The 26,625-nt window shown below is 47.8% G+C and overlaps 1 protein-coding gene across 1 annotated transcript in view; it reads left to right on the forward strand.

Annotated features, from left to right (window-relative positions):
• Positions 1–26,625, forward strand: part of CIMIP2B (ciliary microtubule inner protein 2B) — a 147,978-nt gene that overhangs the window by 89,673 nt on the left and 31,680 nt on the right. Inside the window, exons 2-3 of the mRNA XM_085628111.1 lie at positions 7,076–7,311; positions 18,117–18,292. Coding sequence (XP_085484237.1) covers positions 7,076–7,311; positions 18,117–18,292 — 412 coding nt within the window. The remainder of the gene's footprint in view (positions 1–7,075; positions 7,312–18,116; positions 18,293–26,625) is intronic.

The following is a 26,625-nucleotide window of genomic DNA, read 5'->3' on the forward strand; positions in this document are numbered from 1 at the left end:
CCATCTTACATCTTCATGACTCATTACTGTATCCTCCAAACAAAGGCAGCACCTGGGTCTCACCTTCTGAATATACATGCAACATTTTCCCGGACAGTTATGTTCTGAAGCAGCACGCACACATGTATGGCAAACGTGGATTGCTTAGCATGAGAGTCAGTACTGGCCTTCTCTCTTGTACTTTTGTCTGGCTCCAGATAACAGCAGTAGTTTATCAGCAGCCTCCGTTAATGTGGGAGGTCACACTGGCAGCATCTTAGATTCCAAAGAGAAGCAAGTTAGGTCCTGAAGGCACTGGAATAACGAAGGACCCCAGAAAGAAGTATTCTGCAGTTAACTTGAAAACAATACAAATATGCTGTTCTAGTTAAGTAAGAGTTATTGCGTTTTTAAAAATAAATGATGAATAGAGAATGAAAGTGAAATAAGAAAAGCAGTCCTTTCTGAAAATTCAATGGATTATATTTATAATAAATAATTCCAATTTTGTGAAGCATCAGCCAAATATAAAAATAAATCTATGCCCTGCATCTGAGACAATGCAAAGATCACCTGAGAGCAGGGTACTGAAGCTAAGATGAGCTTGCAGAGATGATGTTGGTTACGGTCACATCACATCTACTCCTCATTAGTAATTGCACAACATACAGGTTACATGTAGACATCAAGGTGTAGGGCGCAGTGACGGAGACATACAGGTTACATGTAGAAGCTTGGGCTACAGGTAAACTCTCTTCTCTGCCCACATCTACCAGCTCCAACTGACATCGCCCTGGATTATACCTAAGAGGCAGCAGAATTCTCAATACTTCTGAGCGTGAGCAGAGATGCCGAGGTGCAGGACACAACATTTAGTTCAAAGTCAGCCATGAGGTGTACTGCTGCATTCTGACATTATTGCAGCTTTTTGAATTTGTCACCGGTGTCATATGTCCCATGCAGGCCCATTGTCATTTTCCCTATGTTAGCATTAGCACACTGCAGTCTTTACTCAGCTTTGCACACGTTACTATGCATACGTATTTTGCTTTGTGCCACACTGTACTTTCACACAGAGCCTACTGTTGTTTTTGTGTTCTGTCCTTTCCTGGGATTTAGTCTGAACACCGTAGACAAGGTCAAACAACAATGCCACTTTTTATTCTAATTTGGTCAGGCTCTAGCACAAAACACACAAATGCAGCTGTTGCTTTGGAACATGTGCTCTTTATCATATAGGTATGCACCAGGATGAAAATACACAGACGAGATCGCAAATACACCTGAAATGTAGAATTTTCATCTGTACATGCTAAGGTACGGGGTCCGCTGCAAACACTTAGAGATCTTTTGAAATATAATCACTTTGCTTCTGTAGAAGGGGTTAGTTTACCCTGTCCTATATAATGACAGCTCCTTGAACGATTTATGGATTACTTACTATGCTGACCATATTTGTGTTAGGCATCTTCTTACTTATTGTGGCACATATATTGCATACTAGAGCATGATAGCTAAAATAAATATCTTAAATGTTTCTTGTGTTTCTGTCAGATCTTATTGTGGACAAGTATGAGTGTAAGAGCGAAAGGGTGTGTTCTGTGACCACAATTCCTGAGAGGGTCGGAGTGTTGTGTTCTGGGGTGTCTAATCACTTGTTCCTCTGTGAGGGAGTAGGAGGGCAAGTGAGACACTATAACTAGTTGGCCCCAGGCTCATGGGTACTAAGGTGGTAGGATAACTCAGTCCCTGCCTACTGAGGTTCAGTGGTCCCAAGCATAGCTCTGTGATTTCGCAGAATCCCTGCAACACCGGCAGGCCCATACACCAACAGACCTATCTTAGACAGTGCCTAATTTGAGCCGGCATTTGCAAGTAAGGCCTACGGCGCTCATTTCTTGGGACCTGCACATTGTTTTCCTAAACAGATTTTGATCCACAGCAAAAGAGAAAAACACAAACAGGGCAAAGAAGCAGGAAGAGAAATATAGAAAAACTGTGACAAAGGGAGATTGCTTGGATGAAAAAGAACCTGTAAGATTAAGGTAAAGAGACATGGGGTGTCTGGTGGTGTATTAAGGAGGCATCAGTTGCAATCAAGTCTACGCCACTGAACAAAACTAACAGCCCCGGCACTTATTTTACAATTCAAGCATTGATCAGACATTTAGCCCAGTCTAATATGGTAAAATAGCACTGCAGCTACTATTTGCCACTGCCTAAGGTGGTAAGACACCTGTGCTCCAGCTCTTCAACTACTTGAGACCTCAGGCAGCTGAAAACTGTGGCCGACTCTGTGCCTTAACTTAGCGCTACCAGAGCTCACTGAATGCGATACAGCCTTGTCTCTAGGAACAGGACTTGAACCAAAGACTCCAATAAGATGCTTCCATCTACTGCTTCTTCTGGCTGGACTGATCTAAGGCTGAAATGAAAAACACAAAGTGCCTGATTCACAAATGTATGTAGTAACTTACACTTTTGTAGTAACATAAAGTTTTGTAGTAAGTTCAGCACTACGCATGGCTAACCACTGGTACTGCAACATCCTCCCATTGAAAATAATGGAGACAAGAAAAGTGGGAGTTACTACAAAAGTGCAGTTTGTTAATACTGAAAAGAAGTAAACCTATTGAACAGTGTTATTTACAAAAAAAGTGCAATTTGGGAATAGCACTTTGTAGTTAATTTTGTAGTTTTGCAGTAGTACCGCAAAACGTACTACAAAGTGCAGTTTGTGACTCAGGCCCAAAGAAGTGGATGACCCCAGAAAGTGAAAATACCAACATTTGCATTGGAAGGTGTTTTTTTTGTTTTCAGGTGTTTGATTCTAAAGGTGAAGCACTTTGTTCTACATTAATAATTTTTCCATAAAAAAGGGCTCAACCAGCCACCAACATATTGGGGTGACAAACTTCTCATTGTTGGACCCCATTGCTGTTTCCTGGCCCAACTGCACTCAGCCTACTATCCTATGAGTCCCAATAAAACAGCGAGCTCAGGCAGTCTATCTTCTCCAGCTCATCACACACATTCAGCTGATAACCTAATAGAATTGAGAAAATGTTTCACTATTTCAGAATCCCTAAACTGCTACCCTGTTCTTTCTATGGACCACTAACACCTTCAGTACATCTATAGGACTCATCGCTCCTCACTTTTAACCCTACCTCATCGGTCCTCACCATCCCTGACTGACCAAGAACCTACACGTTTACACTCTACGCAAGAGAGGGTCTCTAGGCGCTGGTAACCCGGGCGTAGAGCTTTATCAATCAGGATTCATAAAGCGTGGCTAATCACCCTATAGGGTATCTAGGCGCTTGCAGGTCACGGAGGCTTATCTGAACAGCTAGGTCTTGAGGGCCTTTTAGAATTCCAAAAGTGAGATGATGGGTCGGAGGTGCGTGGGGAGGCTGTTCCAGGTCTTTGCTGCAGTGTGGGAGAAGGAGCATCCTCCACTGTTGCTTCAGTAGATGCAGGGAGTATGGGCTGTTCCAGGTCTTTGCCGCAATGTGGGAGAAGGAGCAGCCTCCACTTCTGCTTCGGTGGATGCGGGGAGTATGGGCTGTTCCAGGTCTTTGCCGCAATGTGGGAGAAGGGGCATCCTCCACTTCTGCTTCAGTAGATGCAAAGAGTATGGGCAGTTCCAGGTCTCTACTGCATTGTGGGAGAAGGAGCAGCCTCCACTTCTGCTTCGGTGGATGCGGGGAGTATGGGCTGTTCCAGGTCTGTGCTGTGATGTGGGAGAAGGAGCATCCTCCACTGCTGCTTCGGTGGATGCGGGGAGTATGGGCTGTTCCAGGTCTTTGCCGCAATGTGGGAGAAGGAGCATCCTCCACTTCTGCTTCAGTAGATGCAAAGAGTATGGGCAGTTCCAGGTCTCTACTGCATTGTGGGAGAAGGAGCAGCCTCCACTTCTGCTTCGGTGGATGCGGGGAGTATGGGCTGTTCCAGGTCTTTGCTGCAGTGTGGGGGAAGGAGCATCCTCCACTTCTGCTTCAGTAGATGGGGGGAGTATGGGCTGTTCCAGGTCTTTGCTGCAATGTGGGAGAAGGAGCATCTTCCACTTCTGCTTCGGTGGATGCGGGGAGTATGGGCTGTTCCAGGTCTTTGCTGCAGTGTGGGAGAAGGAGCATCCTCCACTTCTGCTTCGGTAGATGCGTGGCGTGTGGGCTGTTCCAGGTCTTTGCTGCAGTGTGGGGGAAGGAGCATCCTCCACTTCTGCTTCAGTAGATGCGGGGAGTATGGGCTGTTCCAGGTCTTTGCTGCTGTGTGGGAGAAGGAGCATCCTCCATTTCTGCTTCGGTAGATGCAGGGCGTGTGGGCTGTTCCAGGTCTTTGCTGCAGTGTGGGGGAAGGAGCATCCTCCACTTCTGCTTCAGTAGATGGGGGGAGTATGGGCTGTTCCAGGTCTTTGCTGCTGTGTGGGGGAAGGAGCATCCTCCACTTCTGCTTCGGTAGATGCAGGGCGTGTGGGCTGTTCCAGGTCTTTGCTGCAGTGTGGGGGAAGGAGCATCCTCCACTTCTGCTTCAGTAGATGCTGGGAGTATGGGCTGTTCCAGGTCTTTGCTGCAGTGTGGGGGAAGGAGCATCCTCCACTTCTGCTTCGGTAGATGGGTGGAGTATGGGCTGTTCCAGGTCTTTGCTGCTGTGTGGGGGAAGGAGCATCCTCCACTTCTGCTTCTGTAGATGCGAAGAGTATGGGCAAGTGAAAGTGAGGCAGAGCGTAGTCTTTTCAACGGTTGGTGGAAGTTCAGGCGGTGGTTAATGTAGGCGGTCCTTGGTTGCGTAGAACCTTGTGTGCGTGGGTCAGCAGCTTGAATTGTCATCTCTTCTTTACGGGGAGTCAGTGGAGTTGCCTGAGGTTAGCTTGTGATGTGGGTTCGTGGAGGAAGGCAGCGGATGAGTGTGGCTGTGGCATTCTTTATGGTCTGAAGTCTTTGTAGGAAGTGTGTGGCAATTCCTTCGTAGAGGGTGTTGCCGTAGTCCAGTCGGCTGGAGATGAGGGCTTGTGTCAAGATGCCTCTCATGTGAAGGAGTAGTCACTTGAAGATCTTACGTAGCATGTGCAGAGTGAGGAATCAGGCGGAGGGGGCAGTGTTTATCTGTGATTTCATGGTGAGCTAGTTGTCAATGATGATTTTGCAGTTTCTGGCCCGGTTGGAGGGAGTTGGTGCAGGTCCTTGGTCTGATGGCCACTAGGAGTCGTTCCATGTGTTGCTTTTGTTGCCAAAGATCAGTACTTCTCTCTTGTCTGTGTTCTGCTGCAGGCAGTTGTTCTTCATCCAGTCGGCGACGTTTGTCATGCATCTGTGGAAGTTTGTTCTGGTAGTGGTGGGGTGGTTGGTGAGTGAGAGGATGAGTTGGGTGTTGGCTGCGTAGGGAAATTATGTTGAGACCATGGAATCTAACAGTGTTGGCCAGCATGGACATATCTGCATTGAACAGCATGGGGCTGAGTGATGAGCCCTGGTGGATACCGCAATTCGATCTCCTTGAGTTCAGAGGTGAAAGGTGAGAGGTAGATCTTTAGGCATCTAAAGGGAGACAGTAGTTAGCAGACTACATGTTCAGGTGAGAGAGCCTGCATCCCTACGCCGTCCTTGCCTTATAGGGTTATTTGAGAGGTGTACCTTTAAACAGAAGTTGGCGCGCATTCAGTAGACTGCGGGGTGGATTGAGACATTCCACTTTCCTAAAAAAGTAGGTGGAGGCTGAACCTGTAAGTTAGAACGGCAAGACAAAGACCACAGCCCATCCTGAACTCCATGAAGTCTCTTGGAGACACTTGCATATGAACAGGGCCAAAGCCTGGGTGTCATGAGCCTGAAGCTGGGCCACTCACACCCTTGGATCCCACTGCCACTGCACCTGCTGCACCAATGAGAGCTACAGCCCGCTTATGGATCTCCGGGTTTCTTATTCTACCATCTCCAGCCTTCCTTTCACTCTTTGCTTCCTATAATCTTACACACTCTCTTCAAACCCCTCTTTCCTTTGTTCTTCATTACCTCTCTTCTCCCCCTGACATCCTTATTTCTGGACCCTTTTTCTTATTCTGCACCCTTTTTCTCGTCCTTATCACCTTTCTCTTTCATCATTATTCCCTTCTCCCATTCTGTCACTTTTTCTTTTCCTCTTTTACCCTCTTCCACTCTCTTCTGCATTCCGCCCCCCCCCCTGCTCCCCCATGCTCTCTCCTGAAGAGTAAAGACAGAGCCAGGCCCCAGGCTGACTCTTGTTTCAAACTTCTGTGCCTGGGCTCTCTCACAGCCCTAGGCCCCAGTGCCACTCTCCCAGGCGCACCCCTGGATTTAAAGAGTTAACATAATACCTGGCCGGCTGATGCAACCTGACAACATAAACCTTTTTTTAATTTGAATTTTAATTATTCCGGCGAAATACACGTAGTTCCTGAATTTTGCGTTGAATTAAATTTGCCAAATTTCTCAAAACTTTGCATTGCTAAATTGTGAATAATTTTCTACTTGCTGGAGAAGGGTTCGCGCAGAAAATGTCTCACCGAGAGACATGTAATGATCGAACCATTCTTCTGCCGGTATCTCGCGAGACGTTTTTTATGTGAAATGCGAGCTTATCTGAAAAAGGTCTCACGAGATACCGGCAAACCCCATTTCACTGTAAAAGCATCATTTAATTTCATTTTTATGACACTGCGTGAGTTCACTTACCCTTGGCAACCCGGATGTACATCAAGGGAGCCATAGGTTCCAATGCAAGCAGGTAGATTGTAAAGGACTTTGATACACGAGGAGTGGACATCTCAAAGGCCATGCTCCGGTGCCACTGCACCTGCTGCACCAATGATATATAAGGCTGAGACAGCTGCTGGGCTCTAAGAAGCTGCAATAAATCGATTAGGACCACAGGACTTAGTCCTTTGTGGTATTAATGTTGCACCTAGGTCAGACAGTACAGGTAAAGTGTCAATGGTCGTAGACGGGACCCAATTGTATGTGTGTCTGATATGTGTTTCTTTACATGTATGTTTTGAATACTGTAGAAAGCTAACTATGGCTGAAAGTTAAGTAAAGGAGTGGTACTCACACTCTGGTTTCTCCTTGTGACGTAGGTATGGGGGCTTCTGCCCTCAGTACAAGTACCACCTGGGGAAGACATACGGCAAGCTGACGTCGCAGCTACTCACCAGCCCTGACGTCAAACACTCACAACAGCTGGTGCTGCAGGCCACGTACCCGCCTCCCCGGAAGGATGACGGCGCGAGCTCCTTCCATCAGCTGCCGAGGAGCAGACGGCACCGGCTGGGGGACAAGAAGCTGAGCTTCAGCATGATCCCGGGGTACACAGGTAAGGGCGTGGCCATATCACCTCTCGTGGGCACGCGTGCTCCTCCCCAGTACTCTGCAGACAATCTGTGGACCCATCACCTCCTACGCCAGAAACATGGCGCAAGGAGACAGTGAGTCGGCCCCACATTACCTGTAAGTTTCCACGAAAACAAACATTTGGCCATATCCTGGGCGATAAACGCTCATTTATTTTGCAAACATCATCCTCAGATACAGCTTAAGTTGACCTGCAAAGAGCAGGGCCTCTGTTCCTAAAATCTAGCCTCTTCTCATGTCGCACGCCTTAGCATGTTTTGATACCAGACTCTTGTTCAAAATCAGATGAAGACATGTGAGGTATCAGACTCCATTTGGAAGGCCACGGGCAGTGCTTTAAATGAGCAGGTACTGCTGGTACCGAGTATCTGCACTTAATTTGAAAGGGAGAGTACCTGCACTTCTCAACACTGTTACCACACTTTAAAGGGAGGGTACCGGCACTTTTCACGAGCAAACAGGTACTGTGGACATCACTTCCCTCTTTAAATTTAAAGCATTGTACCAAGGGGCAGGCAGAGTCTCCTAGTCCTCAAGAGTCGGGGTTGAGGTGATTTGCCTCTGTTGTTTCGGGGTGCGTCCATCTGTTGGCGCTGCAAACATGGCCAGGTACAGCCCCTTGATTACTGGACACTCTGTGGCTGAAATCGCAAGCAGTCACAGCAGGCCCGGCTCCAGGAATTATTATTTGGGTGGGCCAAGGGTGCATTCGGGTGGGCCACTGCGGGCTCGATTTGCCGCATATATGTCTGGGCAGGCCTGCTTCAGGGCCCTCCTTTATCTCTCCGTAGTCTTACAAGGCCCAGTAAAACGCACTCTTTTCCAAATCTCTTTCTAAATATTATCACTCTCAAAAAGTGTTTATTCCATGTACCCTCCTTTAAGCGCCAATAGCACGATGGAGCGCGCAGGTCAACATACTTATAATATCAAATACCCCCCTAACCTCTCGAAAAAAGCAGCCAAACGTTTCAAACACTCGCTGCTAAAAACTTACCCTGAAACCCCAATATCAGACCCCTACTACTCTACAAATAAAGGCACTTTATCCAATGACATTCTTTTTTACACAAAGAGGAGAGCCCAATGGAGGAAAGCCTTTTACGCCCTGCTCTCTGTTTCCTCATCCAGGAAAACAGCACACGGTCTCAAGATCGCTATCAGCCCCTCCCCACTTTACAATGCATCCGCCACATAATGGGACCATCCTTATGCAATTATCCGACCGAAACCTAACCCTACTCGACAACATCTTCCCTCTCATCAAAGATAAAGTCCTCAATCCCTCTCCCCTGCCACAGACACACCTATTTCCTTAACTCCCCCCATGCCCAACACACCCCCCATGTCCACGCCGATAACACCCCCAGGGCATTTTCCTACGAACCAATCCTTCCATTCCCCCACCTCAACGCCAGGAGAAAGCCCTCTGACACACACCTCTCCCCCTTTGGCTATGGCCCTCTCCTCCTCCCCGGACAGCCTTATAGCTAGATCACACTATGAAGACTCAGACCAATGCAACCCTCCCATCTACAACCCAATCCCATCCCCAACACTATTCTTGACGCACACCCCTCCGACACATACCTCTCCCCCTCCCACTTTGGCTATTCCCCCCTCCCTTCCCCGGACAGCCCTACCTGTAGACCCCGCCATGCAGCCTCAGATCTCTGCCACCCTCCAATCTACACCACAAACCCATCCACCCCTACCCTCCCCCTAGACCAAACAATTAACACGCCTCCTACACCAGACCCTAGACTTGATGTAATCCTTCTCTCACTACAATTTATCAAGGATGACCTCCAAAAGCTACGGTACTTGATCGGGCAACAACACATGATTAGACGATATGCCGAAGATAAGACCATCACAGCAACAGCCCCACTCTCCAACACCAGAGGCATTTACGATCCCCTAAGTATCCACCCCTAAGATGGAGAACAGTACCTAACCGCAATTCCAATACCCTACCGTGCCGCAGGATAAATACTCTAACTGCTAATGATATACACTCCCTACTCCTTTCTTACGATCCCTCCAAACCCAGCCAATCCACTGCTGACCCGGTCAATCTGATTAAACCGTTCAATCTGAGTAAACCCTCCCAAATTGACACCATACATCACACGACACATAGAGGCCCTACTCACAACAACAGATGGATAACCCTGGAGAATCTGCTGCAAGTTCCATTAACACTGGATCCTCCTTCCACCACAAAGCCGCGTCTCAAATGCATTCTACTAAACTGCAGATCAGCCTCAAAACACGCAGCTGACATAGCGGACCTAATACTCACTCATGATCCCGACCTCCTATTCCTAACTGAAACATGGCTGAATGAGTCTTCCACGCCGATCCTAGACATTCTGGTTCCCCCCGATCATGACATCACCAGACTAGATAGACCCGATAGACCAGGAGGCGGCATTGCCTGCATTCACCGGAACACTCTTTCAGTGAAAAGCTCACCCTCACCGGATCTATCCTCTGCTTAGAGGTCACAAGTAATAACAAACCAATCTGCTCATTGCACATAGTCTACCACCCGCCAGGCGATAACATCACCTTTATCGAGCAATTTATGGATATCGTGACCACTCACACTGGTCAACATAACACCCAAATATACCTTGGTGATTTCAATCTGCATTGGAACGACCCTAACGACCCGGCAGTAAATAGCCTCAAAACATTCCTTTCCGCCCTTGACCTCACCCAAATCTGCAATAGCCCCACACATGTCAAGGGCTCAACCCTTGACCTGGTTATGGTTATGGCCAAACCAGAAGCTATACAGCTTAGCACAATCCACCCATGTGATTTGTCCGATCACCATGCCATCACTTTCTTCATCAAGGAATCAGTCACATTACGCTCAGTACAACCTGCGAGACCTAAAATATGGAAGAGGATTCTGAAAGAGCCCCATATAAACCTTTCCACGTCTGCCAGCGTCAACATCCTGCTCCCCGGAAGGCCTAACGGATGTTTAAGCTTTGACACAACACTACCTTAACTCCATGTCCTCGATCTTAGATACAACCGCACCTCTACAACTGAAAAGGATGTCCACAAAAGACTCGAAACCCTGGTAGGACGGCACACTCAATGAGGACAGACGAGCCCTGAGATTAGCCGAAAGGCGCTGGAGGTCTTCGCCCTCCACGGCTCATCTCAATCTGCTCCGCTCCACCAGAAACTCGTACTATAGAATGATCAGACACTCAAAAGCAAACTTTTTCAAAAATCAGCTAGATCAAGCCAAGAACCGACCCCAAAAGACTATTTGAACTAGTCAAATCTCAATCCAGCGGCTTAGCTCGCCCTCCTCAAGTTGGTCAAGGCTCGCCACCCAGCTCTGAAGAATTTTCCTCGTTCTTCACGAAAAAAAAGAAATCCTGAAAACGGATCTCCTTAAGGCCTCCTGGGCTCAATCTACCACTCTGAAGGATTTGTCATCCCATATTCTAGCAACCCCACTCATTGGCTCATCTAAGTTCGCCCTAAAAAATAACGCATCCTGGGCCACCTTCACAATTAAGCTATTCACGTCGTTGAACCCCTCCAACCACTTCTCAGACCCTCTTCCTGCAAACTGCCTCAAAGTTCTCATACCGGCGCTACTGCCACTTTGGACAAAGATTATCAATGCCTCCTTAGTCCAAGGAACCATTCCTGAAATTCTCAAAGCTGGACAAGTCTCCCCCATCCTAAAAAAACGACAGCTAACCCCACGGACCTAAATAACTACCGACCAATTTCCAACATCCCAACTCTGGCTAAACTACAAAAAAAATGTGTTCTCAGCCAGTTAGATAACCACATCACTAACTTCCACCTGCTCAATAAATTCCAATCTGGCTTCCGGGCAGGACATAGTACCGAGTCGGCTATGACCCACATAGTAGATGATGCACTAAGAATCCTAGACCAGAACGAAACCTGCCTACTTATCCTGCTTGACTTATCCTCGGCCTTCGACACCGTCAAACATGAAAATCTTCTAGCTCTCCGGCAATACAGAATGGGCTTATCGGGGTCAGTACTAAATTGGTTTACCTCTATCCTCCTGAATAGATCCCAAAGTTTCAAGCTCAACCAATCTCTGTCCACGACCGTCCCAGTCACATTAGGAGTTCCGCAGGGATCCTCCCTCTCACCTACACTGTTTAATTTATTCATGGAGCCACTCACTGAGATTCTCGGCTCATCAAATATCCACTTTCACATGTATGCAGACGACACGCATCTATACTTAAAGATAAATTCTCCAGATGACATCAAATCTCTCAATCTAACTTTACAAAATTCTCAGTCATGGTTGACTGAAAACCACCTCAAACTAAACGCCCTGAAAACTGAATTCTTACTAATCAGCCCACCTAATCAACCATCCAACATACACGAAGGGCTTAAACAACTTACAGCATTCAACTGCCAACCTCTTATAATTGACTCAGCAAAGTCTCTGGGAGTAACTCTGGACAGTACCTTAAACATGCAAAAAAAAATACATCAGTGCCACAGCAAAAGGTGCAAACTTTCAGATGAGCACTCTGAGAAAATTAAAACCCTTCCTCCCAGTAAGTGACTTCAAGATGGCAGTCCAAGCACTAGTAATTCCCAGACTAGAATATGGTAGTGCAACTCTCTGTGGACTACCTAGATCTACAACTGCCCCCCTAAGAGCATCACTCAACTCAGCGGCCAGGCTCATCACAGGCTCTAAAAGGAATAGCCACATCTCCCCTGACTTCAAAGCGCTCAATTGGCTACCCTTCGAAGCAAAAATTCAACTAAAAATCGCCTGCATGACGCATAAGGCCATCCATCACAACACACCGAGTTATCTGGCCCAGAAACTGGAGCTTTCGTGTGGAAACAGATCATCCAGGAGCGCCAGTAACCTTCTTCTGAAGCTTCAAAGGTTTGCCAAGAAGAAAACATATAACCGCACCTTCTCTGGTATTGCTCCAAGGATCTAGAATGCACTACCCCCAGAAATCAGACTCCACCCCTCAACTGTCTATTTCAAAAAGAAGTCAAATCTCTTCTCATGTCGAAATGTACTTAAATATTGATGTGGACTCTTAGAACAACCAGCTGGAACATAAGACTTTATTCCGAAACGCTATGTTACCCTTGTATATTGTCTCCTTTGTTAACTACTTCTCTTGTAAAGCACTCTGATACCCGCAAGGGTCATGTTTGCGCTATATAAAACCTTCAAATAAATAAATAAATAAATGTTCCTTTGATGGGAAGAGGAGGTTTCTGAGGTGGGAGTATCAGGCAAGTGACACTTCTCGGGCTCCCTCTGTGCGAGTCTTCAGGGAGAATCCCTCTTCATTAGTACCTCCACCTGACCCCGGACTCTGCAGCGCACTCCCATACAGGCTTGATTATCCACTGCTCCTCTCCAGTGCACCTCATCTCACAGCTGACCTTGGGCCCCAGCCCCATATCAGACACCATCGGGCTCCACTTTAATTTTTCCCGGTAAAAACGTTAGTAAAATCACCTCCAAACTTGAAACATTGAATATAGCAGTAAATATAATTAGCAGGCACTTCAAAGTATGTTCCACAGTAGCCCTTATGACCCGACTGCAAATTAATTAAACAAAAACAGAAAGGCAATGACAGGGCCGGCTTTAGCGCTGATGCGAAAAGCTTTTTTGGCGCCACACCAATAACCTCTTTCTCCGTAAATACCTTTACTACCACCTTCCAACAGTGCCCCTCATCCCTCCATGCCCCCCCCCATTGACCTCCTCCTCAGATTCCCTCACTGCCTCATGCCACAAGTGCCCCTCATCTCTCCATAGCCCCTCCCCCTCATGACCTCCTCCTCGGATTACCTCACTGCCACCCTCCAGCAGTGCCCCTCATCTCTCCCTAGCTCCCCCCTTCACCCCATGAGCTCCTCCTCGGATTCCCTCACTGCCACCCTCCAACAGTGCCCCTCATCTTTACGTAGCCCCTCTCATATGCATTTCATTTGTTGTATAGCGCTACTCATATCAGTGAGGGTGTGTCAGTACTTTACACCACACAGACAATATACAGAGACAACGAATCATACAAGTATGTAAATCAGTCTATAGGGAATGTCAAAAAAGCAATGTGGATTACAAGGTGTATGAATCACGTCATCCATACTGGTGGGCAGTATATTTTAAGAGGGTTTGGTCTGGGGAAACACAACCTTAGGATTTAAAGAGAATTCCATGGGGGTCAGCTTTACTGATAAAAATGTATATCTGCCCAAACATACTCATTTTAGCAACATTAGAATAATGAAAGCCTGAGGAAGTTCTAACTATATCACAAAAAAAGAAAGTGAAGTTCTAACTATACCATTCATGTTTGTCTGCAGCTCTTTGGTGACAGTTCATAGGTCACTGTCCTATGTTAGGATTGTAACTTCTGAACTGCAAGTAACACAAGGATCTCTGTGACAAAGGCAGTAACCCACTGAGCTCCCACATAAAATACAGTTCATCTACATTTAAAACCTACTAACAGACAAATGATTGCTCTCCAGCGGATCATTTATCACCAGCGTTATCTGGGCATTTTGTATTGTCTTATTGTTGTCCTGCATCTGCCATGATAATGATAAAAACTGTTTAAATGAAGCGCACACGAAGTATGTGTCCTGCTGGGCCTGTGCAGATTTATAAAAGAAAAACAAATAGTAACACATTCTCTTACCTACTACTCCATGAGTCAAACTTTGTGTCACAGCCTGATGTGATAAGCAGCTGCAGGGGTCCGGAAAGGTGAATAGGAATAAACAAACTTCTTTTCTCCTGCGCTGCATAGAAAAAGAAATATCCACGCAGCAGAACAGTTGGCAACGGTTACCCTTGTCAAAGAAAGGATTTGTCGCCTTTCGCCATGTGGAGATAAAGGGGTGAAAAATAAACAAAGCCTCCTTAACATGTAGATGGTCTTTTAAAGACCTGTGAAGAACTCGGGTGCGGCTGCGATAATCTCAAAAACTGTCTGTGTGTGTGTGCCCGGGAAGCTGTCTCAGCCCGGGCGCACACGCACATACAGACAGCCGTTTGAGCCCAATGCCGTTGCGCACCTGCCTTCAAGCACTCACTGCGTGGGCCAAAGCTTCTGTTTGGGTGGGCCAGGCTCATGTTTGGGTGGGCCTGGCCCACCCGGTCCACCCGCTAGAACCGGGCCTGAGTCACAGGCTTTACAGGGAGGTAGTGTGGGGTTGCTCGACCTCAGAGCTCAACAATCACACAATAAAAGAATATCCTGCCGCGTGCTTCTCTTTTAAGAAAGAAAACTTCTTTCGTTCGTACAAAAGTACATTTGGCACACTTCTAGCCTCATTGGGCGCTGTCAGGCAGTGCTGTGCGCTACCTGCTATCTCTCCCAATCATTTCTCTTGATCCAGATTGGGTTCCCCCATTTCAGCTAAGATGTATTAGCTGATTATGGCTCAGTTGCAGTTACCTCTCCTAAAGTTATTGCGCTCAGTCTCAGTTTTTAGGTCGAGCCTAGACAGCGCTTGCACTGTCTGCAATAATTGTTCTAAGTACTTTGTGTGGGATTTGGAGCATTGCCCCAGGCTTTTGCTTAGGGACTACTTTTTTTTCTAGCAACTGCCTCTATTTAACTGTCTTGATAGAAAACGACCAGCAGAGGTCAGTAAAATACCAGAATCTATTTACCTAGGATAATGTGCTTCACAGCGAAAAACGTAAAAGGTCTCAAAGATAAGACCAATTGCATTGCAAATGCTTTTTAGTCTTACCACTCGTCGTTGATCAGTCCTCGTTGAATTGATGCACCTGCCTGGCGCACTCTCACCTACGTGCTTGCACCCTCGCTCCTGGGAGGTGACGCACCATTTCACAGCTTCGTTCATACACCGCACTGTGTCTGCTGGGCCTTCACTGGCACTGTGCCCGGCAGGCTCTAAGTAAGCAGCGGTGGGTAGTTGTGGTCTCAAAAATTTCTTGCCGATGGATGTCACAGCAGGTTGATCCTTTAACCGATGTTTACCACTTAGATGTAACCCTGCATGGGCAGGTAGCAGCAGTCATGCACAGGTAGAATACTTTGAGTAGGTGCAGCCAGGAACAGGCCAGTTATTCTCAGCAGATGCAGCCATATATAGGCTGATTATTTCTCAGCAGATGCAGCCACACACAGGCCGGTTATTCTGGCATTGATTGGACCTCGCCAATCATCTTGAAAATCTTTGCGGTTCCCACCGGTGTCCAGTGCAGTGAGACTGCCGGCTTGCAGACCTGGGTCCCACAGATCTCTCTCCTCAGTCCTTCTCTTTTGGTTCTCCACAGATACCAGGACATGCTACACCTTCCACCTCCTGGACAGGACAGACACTCTTACCTCAGTGTAGCCAGGACCCTTGCCTCTCTGTGCAGACAGGCAGGCTGGCTTCTACGCACTTTAGGGCAGGTACACAAGGCTTTCAGTAAGAGATCCAGATCAAGTGAAGTGCACTCAATCCTGCGATGCCGGCTGTCAGGCAGACACCAGCTCTGGTTCCATATCAGTCGTCTAAGTATCCTGCGGAGCACTTCTTTCCTTGTTCATAGAGGACTTGGAACTAGAATACCAAGTGGGGTAGTAAGGTCCCACTTTTATACACTAAAAGTAGGCAGGAGAAGTGCATCCACTGCCGGTAGCTGCAGAACGAGTTTGAGGTGCTTCTCAGCCCCAGTGTCCTCTCCAGGCTCTCCAGAGCCATTCTTTGAGTAGAGTGATGCTTCTCACAGTACAGTCGTTTGCAGCCAAGGAGTACCAATAACAGCAGCACAGAGAGGTGTGAGATTTCTGTACACAGCTGTCATCAGACAACTGAAAGAATAAATCAAGGAAAGACGAAAGGGCAGGTATGACCTAAAGGTTCTCCTAACCTTGCCCAATAGAGTGTGCAGTCCCAGGCCGCACCCCTACCATCCCGCAAGTGGAATTGTTCAGGGAGAAGTATCAACAGATCCCTGCCAAGTTAAAGGTCTATTTAAATAAGTAGCCTTGTCTCCTCTCCACTGACTTCAGTGTCTAGGGGCCCGATTCACAGAACTAACTTAAGACAAAATCTTAAACTTACTACCATTTTGGTATTCACAGAAGGCACTTACTCATTTTGGTATTCACAGAAGGCACTTACTCATTTCGATATTCACAGAAGTTAAGAGTCCTAACTTTAGGACTCCTAAATGACTTCTGTGAATAACGAAAGTCTTAAAGTTAGGATTTTTCTCAGTTTAGAAGTCCTAAAGTTAGGAGTCCTAACTGTTCTACTCCTAAACTGAGAAAAATCTTAACTTTAAGACTTTTGTTAATCACAGAAGGCATTTAGGAGTCCTAAAGTTAGGAGTCCTAACTTTACTACTCCTAAACTGAGAAAAATCCTAATTTTAAGGCTTTCGGTATTCACAGAAGGCATTTAGGAGTCCTAAAGTTAGAACTCCTAACTTCTGTGAATACCAAAATGAGTAAGTGCTTTCTGTGAATACCAAAATGAGTAAGTGCCTTCTGTGAATACCAAAATGGTAGCAAGTTTAGGATTTTGTCTTAAGTTAGTTCTGTGAATCGGGCCCTAGGTCTCCTCCCTCCAGCTACACGAATGTCAGAAATACATTTCTGCTGTCGGGGAAAATAACACCTTGAACTTGTGAAAAGGTCAGGCCTGGGGGGATCCAAAGTGGATCCCACATGCCTCCATTACTCTGGTTGACTCACAGATACACTATGCATGCACCCCACAGGCTACACACACACATATTCAGGCACGGCATGTACCTAAGAGTCAGCCCTAGGAACTGGGAAAGTGCTTGGAAGCGGAGCTGTACATAAAGTGGGCCAGTAGGCCTCTGCTCAAGTGACACAGACAAAAACTCTGGTTACAACTATGTATTCACAAAACACAGTGCACTATCCACCATCGCTCTTTGTGTTAAACCCATGACAGAGACAGTAGTCCATTGCCAATGAGCACATGCATCCCTTTTTTCTAAATTATTGATTTAATTACGTTCACCTAAACTTAGCCAAAGAGAGCTCTCCACCCTGGTGGCAGGGATCTCCGCCAGCAGGCGAAAAGTTACCTGTAGTAACTTTACATTTGTACATTTTACTATAGGAGGCTACACTGCCTCTTTCAAGGGGCTAAGTGGACACCTAGGTATTCATTTCCACGTGGAAATAGTGAATAGCAAAAGAGTGGAGAGTTACAAATTGGAGTAGACCTACACATGAGTAGATCCACATGTGTATATTTACCTTTGTGAATCGGGCACTGTATGTTTTCACATGCAACCAGCTCCATGTGTGCTCACAACAGAGTCTGGTGCTTTGTTTGTTGTCTCTCTAACTATTTCCCTCACATACAATCTGTGGGTAAAGTATATTAAGCCACAGACTTTCACAACACTCCTGGGACCTGCTTGAGCACCTGTTTCCCCTTCCAGTGACTTAAAAAGCATGGACAATAGGGAGAAAGAGCAGCTTTGTTGCTGTGCCTCTCTCAGTGCCTACTAAGCATGCAAGAGAAGCTCCACTCCACAATACTCCCTAATAGCCCCCACACAATCCCAATTCAGTGTGATATGCTCAATATTAAGCACTTTTGACCTTCAACATCAATTCTAAGAATCATTGAGGGCTCAAATGTTTAACTTCTCTCTGGTTCCTGTTAACAGACCTAAAGGTGTCATTGTCTGTTGTACTCCCTATGGGCTGGAACTGTTCCTGCTTTCAGGTTTCATCCCCAGATCCCAGAACTATTTCGCCAAGACTTACATGGAGACCAGCAGGGATGCCCTCACAGACTTTGAGCTGGACCAGCTCAGGATGGCTTCCCAGGAGCAGGAGATGATGTTGACCAATGCTCTGCAGTCAGGAAAGCGGGAGCCACACACCCAGCAGGAGAAACAGGTAGGTGCCTTCTGTGGTCTGGCAGAGTCATCTTTTGAGCGGGATTAACTAGTAGGAGTTCTGGAGTTCTCTGCCTTTTGACCTGAGAAGAAGAAACAGATAGAACTGCTGTGAGGACTTTGTTAGCCGTTCAACTGAGCAAGAGAAACAGATGGGAGCGTTGTGTGGGATTAATGAGTCTTTTCAAGTGAGCAGGAGACAAATATAAGGGGCCGATTCACAGAACTAACTTAAGACAAAATCCTAAACTTACTACTTTTGGTATTCACAGAAGTTAGGATTTTGTCTTAAGACAAACTTAAGACAGACTTAAGACAGTCTTAAGACAGACTTAAGACAGACTTAAGACAAACTTAAGATAGACTTAAGACAGACTTAAGACAAAATCCTAACTTAAGTCTGTCTTAAGTCTGTCTTAAGTTTGTCTTAAGTGTGTCTTAAGTCTGTCTTAAGTCTGTCTTAAGTCTGTCTTAAGTTTGTCTTAAGACAAACATAAGTCAAAATCCTAACTTCTGTGAATACCAAAAGTAAGTTTAGGATTTTGTCTTAAGTTAGTTTTGTGAATCGGGCCCTATGAGTGCTGTGTGGTCATTTTGTGAGTCCGGTCATCCGAACAGGAGATACAGGTAGGATTTGCGTGAGGCCGTCTCGAGGTTTAATAACTGAGCAAGAGAACCAGGTAGGAGTAGTGCTGTGTGGCATATCCTAGTCCTTTGAACTGCAGTACAAACAGGTAGGAGTGATTGCTGATCATTGTGAGCCCTTTCAGCTGAACAAGAGAAACAGCTTAGAGTGCTGAACGGTTTTGTTGATTATCTGTGCAGGAGAAACAGGAAGAAGTGTTCTGGGGACTAGTTGAGTTTCATAACAGGAGGAAGAGAAACAAGTAGAAGTGCAGAGTGGTCTTAATGAGTCCAAGTATGAGAAACAGCTGGGAGTGCGGTGTGGTCTTGTTTCATTCGGGTATGGTAAGGCAGGAGACGATTGTGTCCCTCAAGTTATTTAGTTTGAGCAGGAGAAACAGTTAGGAGTGTGGATATAGACCATTTTAGTGCCAAGATACTCACAGGGTAATGTTTGTGCTTTAGAAATGCTGTAAGTTAAATAAAATTAAATTTCATTTTCTCGCTTCCTTTCAATTGAGCAGGAGAAACAGGAAGGAGTGGCAAGCAGTGCTGTTGAGTCATCTGAGTAGGTGAAACAGATAGGAGTGCTGTATGGTCTTGTTCAGTCATTTATTCTGATAAGGAGAAGCAGTTAGGAGTCCTGTGTGGTCTACCTAATTCTTTCATCCGAGTAGGATAAAGTAGGAGAGGAGTAGGTGTCTCACTATCTAGAGTAGCGGGTGGTCGACTCTAACTGTTTTGCTTTTTGCTCTACTTTCTGCTACTATGCTATTAACATTCTATGCATGTTATGTATGGTGTAACAACTTACTACCCCATTAGTAATTTAGGAGCAGCCCAGACCAAAAACCATAAGGTGTCTTGCTGGGACCTAAGGCTCTCTCCAGTTGTCCTGGTCGTATACCTGAGCTCATGTTGAGACAACAGAAACCTCTTGCATCAGCATGCTTATTCTTTTGCTTCTTGGTGGGTCTATATGAGAATCTAGAAAGATAAGCATAAAAGCATAAAAGCATGGAATGGAATTTAAAAGTCACTTGTAGATTCTAAGTGAGCTCTAATAAACGTTAGTATCGACTTGCTCACAGATGCTCCACTAAGTGTGTTGATTTCAGATTTCTGAGCTCACCTAAGAACCATTTCCAGATGGACAGTCGTTGTGTGAAAATGATTTATTTTATTTGCACAACATTCTCTATGGCATAAGTAACATAGGAATTATTGTCAGCATTATCTGAGAATAGAAGAGAAGAGAGGTTGCAAACTGTTCATGTAGAACCTGCACCACGGTGAATGCTCAGAATCTAATAGAACCTTATCACAGTCAATCAATAAGTCATGGGTTTATAAAGCGCGCTACTCATCCGTGAGGGTCTCAAAACGTTGGGGGGTCGGGGGGAGCAGCTCCAGATCAGTCGAGGAGCCAGGTCTTGAGGTCCTTCCTGAACGTGCGCAGGGTCAGGTAGCGTCTGATGTTCACAGGGAGCTTGTTCCAGGTCTTGGCTGCGATGTAGGAGAAGGCTCTCCCACCTGTTCTGTTTCTGCGGATGCAGGGGACCTCTGCCAGGGCGAGGTCGACGGAGCTGAAGTTCCTCTTGGGTACGTGGAAGGATATTCTCTCGCTGAGGTATTTGAGTCCGATGTTGTTGAGGGATTTGTAGGCGTGGGTGAGGAGTTTGAAGGTGACCCTCTTCTCGATGGGGAGCCAGTGGAGGTCACGTAGATGATGGGTCATGAGTTCGTGACACGGTGTCCCGAGGAAGAGTCTGGTTGTTGCGTTCTGGATGATTTGGAGCTTGTGTAGAAGGGTTCTGTTGATTCCGGTGTGTAGGGCTTTGCCGTAGTCCAGTCTGCTGGTTATGAGCGCGTGAGTGACGGTCCTTCTGCAGTCGGGCGGGATCCACTTGAAGGTCTTGCAGAGGATGCGCAGGCAGTTGAAACTGGTGGAGGCAACGGCGTTGATCTGGCAGTTCATGGAGAGGGAGGAGTTGACGATGATGCCAAGGCTTCGTGCATGGTCTGTAGGGGTGGGTGGATTCCCGAGGGCAGAGGGCCACCAGGTGTTGTCCCAGGCAGAGGTGCAGGGTCCGAAGATGAGGACTTTGGTCTTCTCTGAGTTGAGTTTCAAACAGCGGTCCTTCATCCAGGCTGCCACGTTCTTCATTCCTTCCTGGAAACAGAGTCTGGTGTCTTAGGGATTCTTTGTGAGTGAGAGGATGGGCTGGGTGTCGTCGGCGTAGGATATAATGCTGAGCCCATGCTATCTGATGATGGCGGCAAGGGGGGCCTTGTAGATGTTGGAGAGCGGGAGCTGAGCGATGATCCTTGGGGTACTCCGCAGGTTGATATCGGTGGGTTCAGAGAGGAAGGGAGGGAGTCTGATCCTCTGGGTTCGGCCGGAGAGAAAGGATTGGATCCAGTCGAGGGCGGCTCCTTGTATCCCCGCGTTGTGAAGTCTGGCTGCGAGCGTGCGATGTGAAACGGTGTCGAAGGCTGCGGAGCGGTCCAGAAGGATGAGGGCCCCAGTGTGTCCCTGGTCGAGTAGCATGCGGATGTCGCCTTTGGCGGCGAGGAGGGCGGTCTCGGTGCTGTGCAGCGGAATCCAGACTTGGAGGCGTCCAGGTTGGAGTTCTCTTCGATGAAGGCAGTCAGTTGGGCGTTTACGAGACTCTCAGTGACTTTGGCAGGGAAGGGGAGGAGAGAGATGGGCTGGTAGATTTTCAGGTGAGTTGAGTCTGCCATTGGTTTCTTGAGGAGGGCTTTAACCTCTGCCTGCTTCCAGTCGTCAGGGAAGATGCCGGACAAAAAGGAGGTGTTGATGGTCCGTCCTAGTTCGGGTGAGATGGCGGCAGCGGCCCTGTGGAATATGTGAAGTTGGCAGGGGTCCGTTGGGGCTCCTGAGTGGGTTTTCTTCATGGTTGCGGTGATGTGTTAGACGGTGGCGGGGTTCCAGCTTATGATGGATGGCTTATCGGCGGCGTAGGGGGGTGGAGTGGTGTCCAGCTTCTGTTTGCTGAAGTTGTCGTAGAGGTCCTTGATCTTCAGGTGCAGAGCTTGTCGCAGAGTTCCTGGGAAGGTGTGATGTCCGTGGCTTCGCTTGGGAGTTTTTGTGAACTGCTTGATGACGTTGAATAGTTCCTTGGCATTAGTTGTGTTAGTTGGGATTTTGTCTCTTATGAAGGTCCGTTTGGTGTCTCTTATGTGCTGGTGGTATTCCTTCATGGAGCTCCTGTGGTTGTTCCATGCTACTGTGGTTTTCAGATTTTGCCAGGTGTTCTCTAGGCGTCTGCAGGAGCGTCTGGCTTCTTGTAGTTCTGTAGTGAACCAGGCGGCCTTCAGAGAGCGTTGTTTGGTGAGGTGGGGGAGGGGCACAAGCTTGTCGGTGCAGCAGGAGATCCAGCAGTGAAATTCTAAGGCTGCGGAGTTGGTGTCGGTCGTGGCGCTGGGGGGGTCTTGGAGGAGGGTGGTGTTGAGGTGTTCCTTTGTGACCTTGCTGCAGTTCCTTGGTGGCGGGCGCGGTGGGGGGTTGGGTGTAGTGGTGGTGTTGAAGGTGAAGGGTGCGGCGTGCTCGGCGATGGTAGTTGCGGACTGGGTGCAAGGTCCCGGCAGTCTGTATATCAGGGTGATGCGTAGCGTGGTCCTGGGGCTTGTCTTTATCTGGAAGTGGAGGTGTTCTGTGTTGAAGTGGGGGTCGCTCGTGCTGGAGGTGGAAGGTTGGAGGGGGGTCTTGTGTGCGGTGGCGAGTCCTTCTCCTGGGCGGTGGGGGCAGTCCTTTCTCTGGATCTTGTAGCCGTCGGGGATGGCTGTTGCGATGTCGGGGCCGGAGGTGGCGTTGGTCCAGGTTTCCGTGAAGAAGGAGACGTCGGGCAAAAGGGTGTAGATCAGGTCCCAGATCTCTACGGCATATCGGTGCAGGGAGCGCACGTTGAGGAGAATGCATTTCAGGGTTTCGGCGGTGCGTGCCTCAGGCAGGCCTTCGGTGGTTGTGGTAGTTTGGTCGATGGTGAAGGATCTGCGGCAGAGTCTGCATGAGAACTCTCCATGGGTGGTGTTGGGCGAGGATCTTTCGCAGTCGGTGTGTCTTCCAGGGTTGAGTGCTTGGAGTGCGGCGGAGTTGTATCCGTGGGGTCCCGGGGATCCAGGGTTCCTAGCGCTGGCCGCGGTCGGGTCGCAGACGGGTGCAGACTGGCTTGCCTTAGGTGCGTCCGGTGCGCAAACGCGCAGCGGCCGCCATTATGTAGGGGAGGGGGGAGGTGGGATCAGGGCGGTCAGGGGGAGGGGTCACGAGGCGATGCAGTGGCGGGAAGCACGAAGGGAAAACCAAACTGAAAAATATAATACAATAAGGCACAATGACAAAAACAGAAGAACCACAGAGCAATAATAAGGGCTGAGTAAAAAGAAAAGAAAAACCAGACTCAGAATACCGGATGCAGCCCGGAGGGCGCGAGGCACAGGGCAGTCTTAATCCCTGCAACGGAAGGGGCACACAGGAGCTTAACATTTATAGTGAGAAACGATCTTATTGTAAATGCTGTCTGTTTGCATGTTAGAATGAGTTATATCTGTTGTATGGCTGGGTTAAAAAATCTGGATTACAAATTAACACAAAATCTGCATTACAAAAATAAAAAATAAAATAGTGTAAGGCAGCTTGTTTTACCAACTTTAATTAGTAGTGGAGATTAGACTAAAAGAAACCACACAGTGCAAAAGGGTGTAGATCAGGTCCCAGATCTCTACGGCATATCGGTGCAGGGAGTGCACGTTGAGGAGAATGCATCTCAGGGTTTCGGCGGTGCGTGCCTCAGGCAGGCCTTCGGTGGTTGTGGTAGTTTGGTCGATGGTGAAGGATCTGCGGCAGAGTCTGCATGAGAACTCTCCATGGGTGGTGTTGGGCGAGGATCTTTCGCAGTCGGTGTGTCTTCCGGGGTTGAGTGCTTGGAGTGCGGCGGAGTTGTATCCGTGGGGTCCCGGGGATCCAGGGTTCCTAGCGCTGGCCGCGGTCGGGTCGCAGACGGGTGCAGATGGGCTTGACTTAGGTGCGTCCGCTGCGCAAACGCGCAGCGGCCGCCATTATGTAGGTGAGGGGGGAGGGAGGGGAGGCGGGAGCAGGGCGGTCAGGGGGAGGTGTCACGGGGCGATGCAGCGGCGGGAAGCATGAATGGAAAACCAAACTGCACAATATAATACAATAAGGCACAATGACAAAAAACAGAAGAACCACAGAGCAATAATAAGGGCTGAGTAAAAAGAAAAGAAAAACCAGACTCAGAATACCGGATGCAGCCCGGAGGGCGCGAGGCACAGGGCAGTCTTAATCCCTGCAACGGAAGGGGCACACAGGAGCTAAACATTTATAGTGAGAAGCAATCTTATTGTAAATGCTGTCTGTTTGCATGTTAGAATGAATTATATCTGTTGTATGGCTGGGTTAAAAAATCTGGATTACAAATTAACACAAAATCTGCATTACAAAAATAAAAAATAAAATAGTGTACAGCAGCTTGTTTTACCAACTTTAATTAGTAGTGGAGATTAGACTAAAAGAAACCACACAGTGCTTATAAAAATAAGTCTTATTTTTTACACACACTATCACTAACACATTGGTATATCTTCTACCCAGTGATATCAACACAATACACAAGAATACTTTGCACAAATCAGGTAAGTAGCATAAATATACACCAGTCTCCAGGGGGGGCCCAAACCATATATTAAGAAAGTGGAATGCAAATTACAAAGCAGAACAGGACTTGGACCAGAGAAGCCGGGGATACAAGGGCCCACCCTATGTAAGTACCCAGCAATCCCATAGAGGCTGTGTGGAGAGTGGAAACACAGCCTCATGCCCAATGGAAATTAATGGAGTAGTTGCAGTTGCAGTTTTAAAGAAGAAGGACCCTTCCCAGAGGACCCCAAAGAAACCCTTTGGAAGACAGAAGGTTGGAGAGCCACCCCACCCGTAGACGCCCCAGGAACCAGGATACCTGCAGCAGGGAAGCAGGGTGCATAGGGGTGAAGTGACGTCGGAACCTGCCGTTGGCAGCAATGGGGGACTTCGAAGAAGATGCCTCTGGAGAAGATGGCGAAGGAGTCCAGTGGAATCCAAGAGTGGATTCTGGAAGTGAAGAACCGGCAAGCAGAGGGGACAGAGTCTATGCCACCCGGAGGTGACTAAGAAGCACGGAAACACAATGCCCACCAATGTCAAGAGGTTCTGAAGAGTCAACGGTGATCATGTCTCTGCAGCCATGAGGACCAGGCAACGCTGAGGAAGACCAGGAGCCGTGCACAAGTCATCCCACGTCAGGTGTTGGTGTTTGGCAGGAGCACCTACAAGCCTTGGTAGCCGCAACTGGCTTAGAGGACAGAAAGTAGCAAACGTTGGAACCTACAAGGTCCAAGGGACTACCAAATGCAGGAGAGTCGGAGCAGGCCCCGAGCAAGCAGGAAAGCACACCGAAGCAAGAGAAGACCATCAGGGGGACCCACAGGCTAAAGGAACAGGAGTCGTAAGAGGACCTTGAGCAGCTCACCAAAGATGGAGGTCCATGGTGCAGAGGATGCAGTGAGGACGCTGATTTTAGAGGGATGAGGTGCTGGAGGCGGAAGCTTCTTGTAGCCTGAAGATCTCTTGAGTGCAGAGCCAATATACCTTGGCAATGGCAAGTCCACAGGGTGCACAGGGGTTTGGTCCCAGTGGCCAAACGAGGGATACTGTCCTCAAAATTGTTGAGAAGGCAGGTCAGGCCTCTAGGGAGCTGCAAAACCACCACCTGTGTTGCTGGGCCTTAGAAAGTCCATAAGACTACAGGAGCAGCAGACCGGTCAGCTTCGTTGAGGTGCCTGCAGATGCAGGGAAGTGACTCCTTCACTCAATGGGAGATTTCTTCCGGTGTCCTTGATGCCCACAGGTCTGCTGAGGAACCTGGCTGAAGCACAAACAAAGTCAACGAAGAAGACTTGAAGAACAGCAAGACCAAAAGCAGCAGGAGTCTTCCTTGATTCAGTCTTGGTTCCAGTCAAAGTCTAATGAAGTCCAAGTGTTCAGACCATTGAAGAGCAATGTAGTTTCAGGGTTGAGTCTTGTCCCACGACTAATCTCAGGGCCCACCCACAGGGGTGCCCCTAAGCACCCTAAGGAAAGGCTTGACAGAGAGGAGGACACTCCCATGTCTTTTGTCGAGTTTCGAGCCAGCGCTGGAATCAAGGGCTCTTGAACTAGTTCAAACTGAAGTATGCAATGAGGGCACCAAATGTGCTCTTTAAAGCAGTTTGGTGGCACTGACAAGCACCCCACCCCAGCCAATCTACTAAGTCCTGTCTGGGAGGTGGTCACACCTCCCTGTGACCGGAAACCTATTGTTCTATCTGCCCCTGCTCGAGCTTGGCTTCTCAGCACGAGGGCAGAATCGTGTCTGTGGTCGGCAGCAGGACTATCTTGCTTGCAGACCCTGAAAGACTGTTACTGGTAGTTCAGGGGGGTCCCCTAAGGAACCCCCAGTACATGGGATTATACTTCCAACACTGGAATTGGGGTTGGAGTATCATTCCAACATTTTTGATACTGGTGCAGCTAATATATATTTAGACATCTCGTAATAACTGATGTCCAGTATACTTCTTAAAAATGGCTGACCACACTTACAAAGCCTAGAGAATCAACCACAGGGTGTGTAGGGGTATCCTGCTCATGTAGGG

This window comes from Triturus cristatus, chromosome 2_1, assembly GCF_964204655.1.
Source record: "Triturus cristatus chromosome 2_1, aTriCri1.1, whole genome shotgun sequence".
NCBI lineage: Eukaryota > Metazoa > Chordata > Amphibia > Caudata > Salamandridae > Triturus > Triturus cristatus.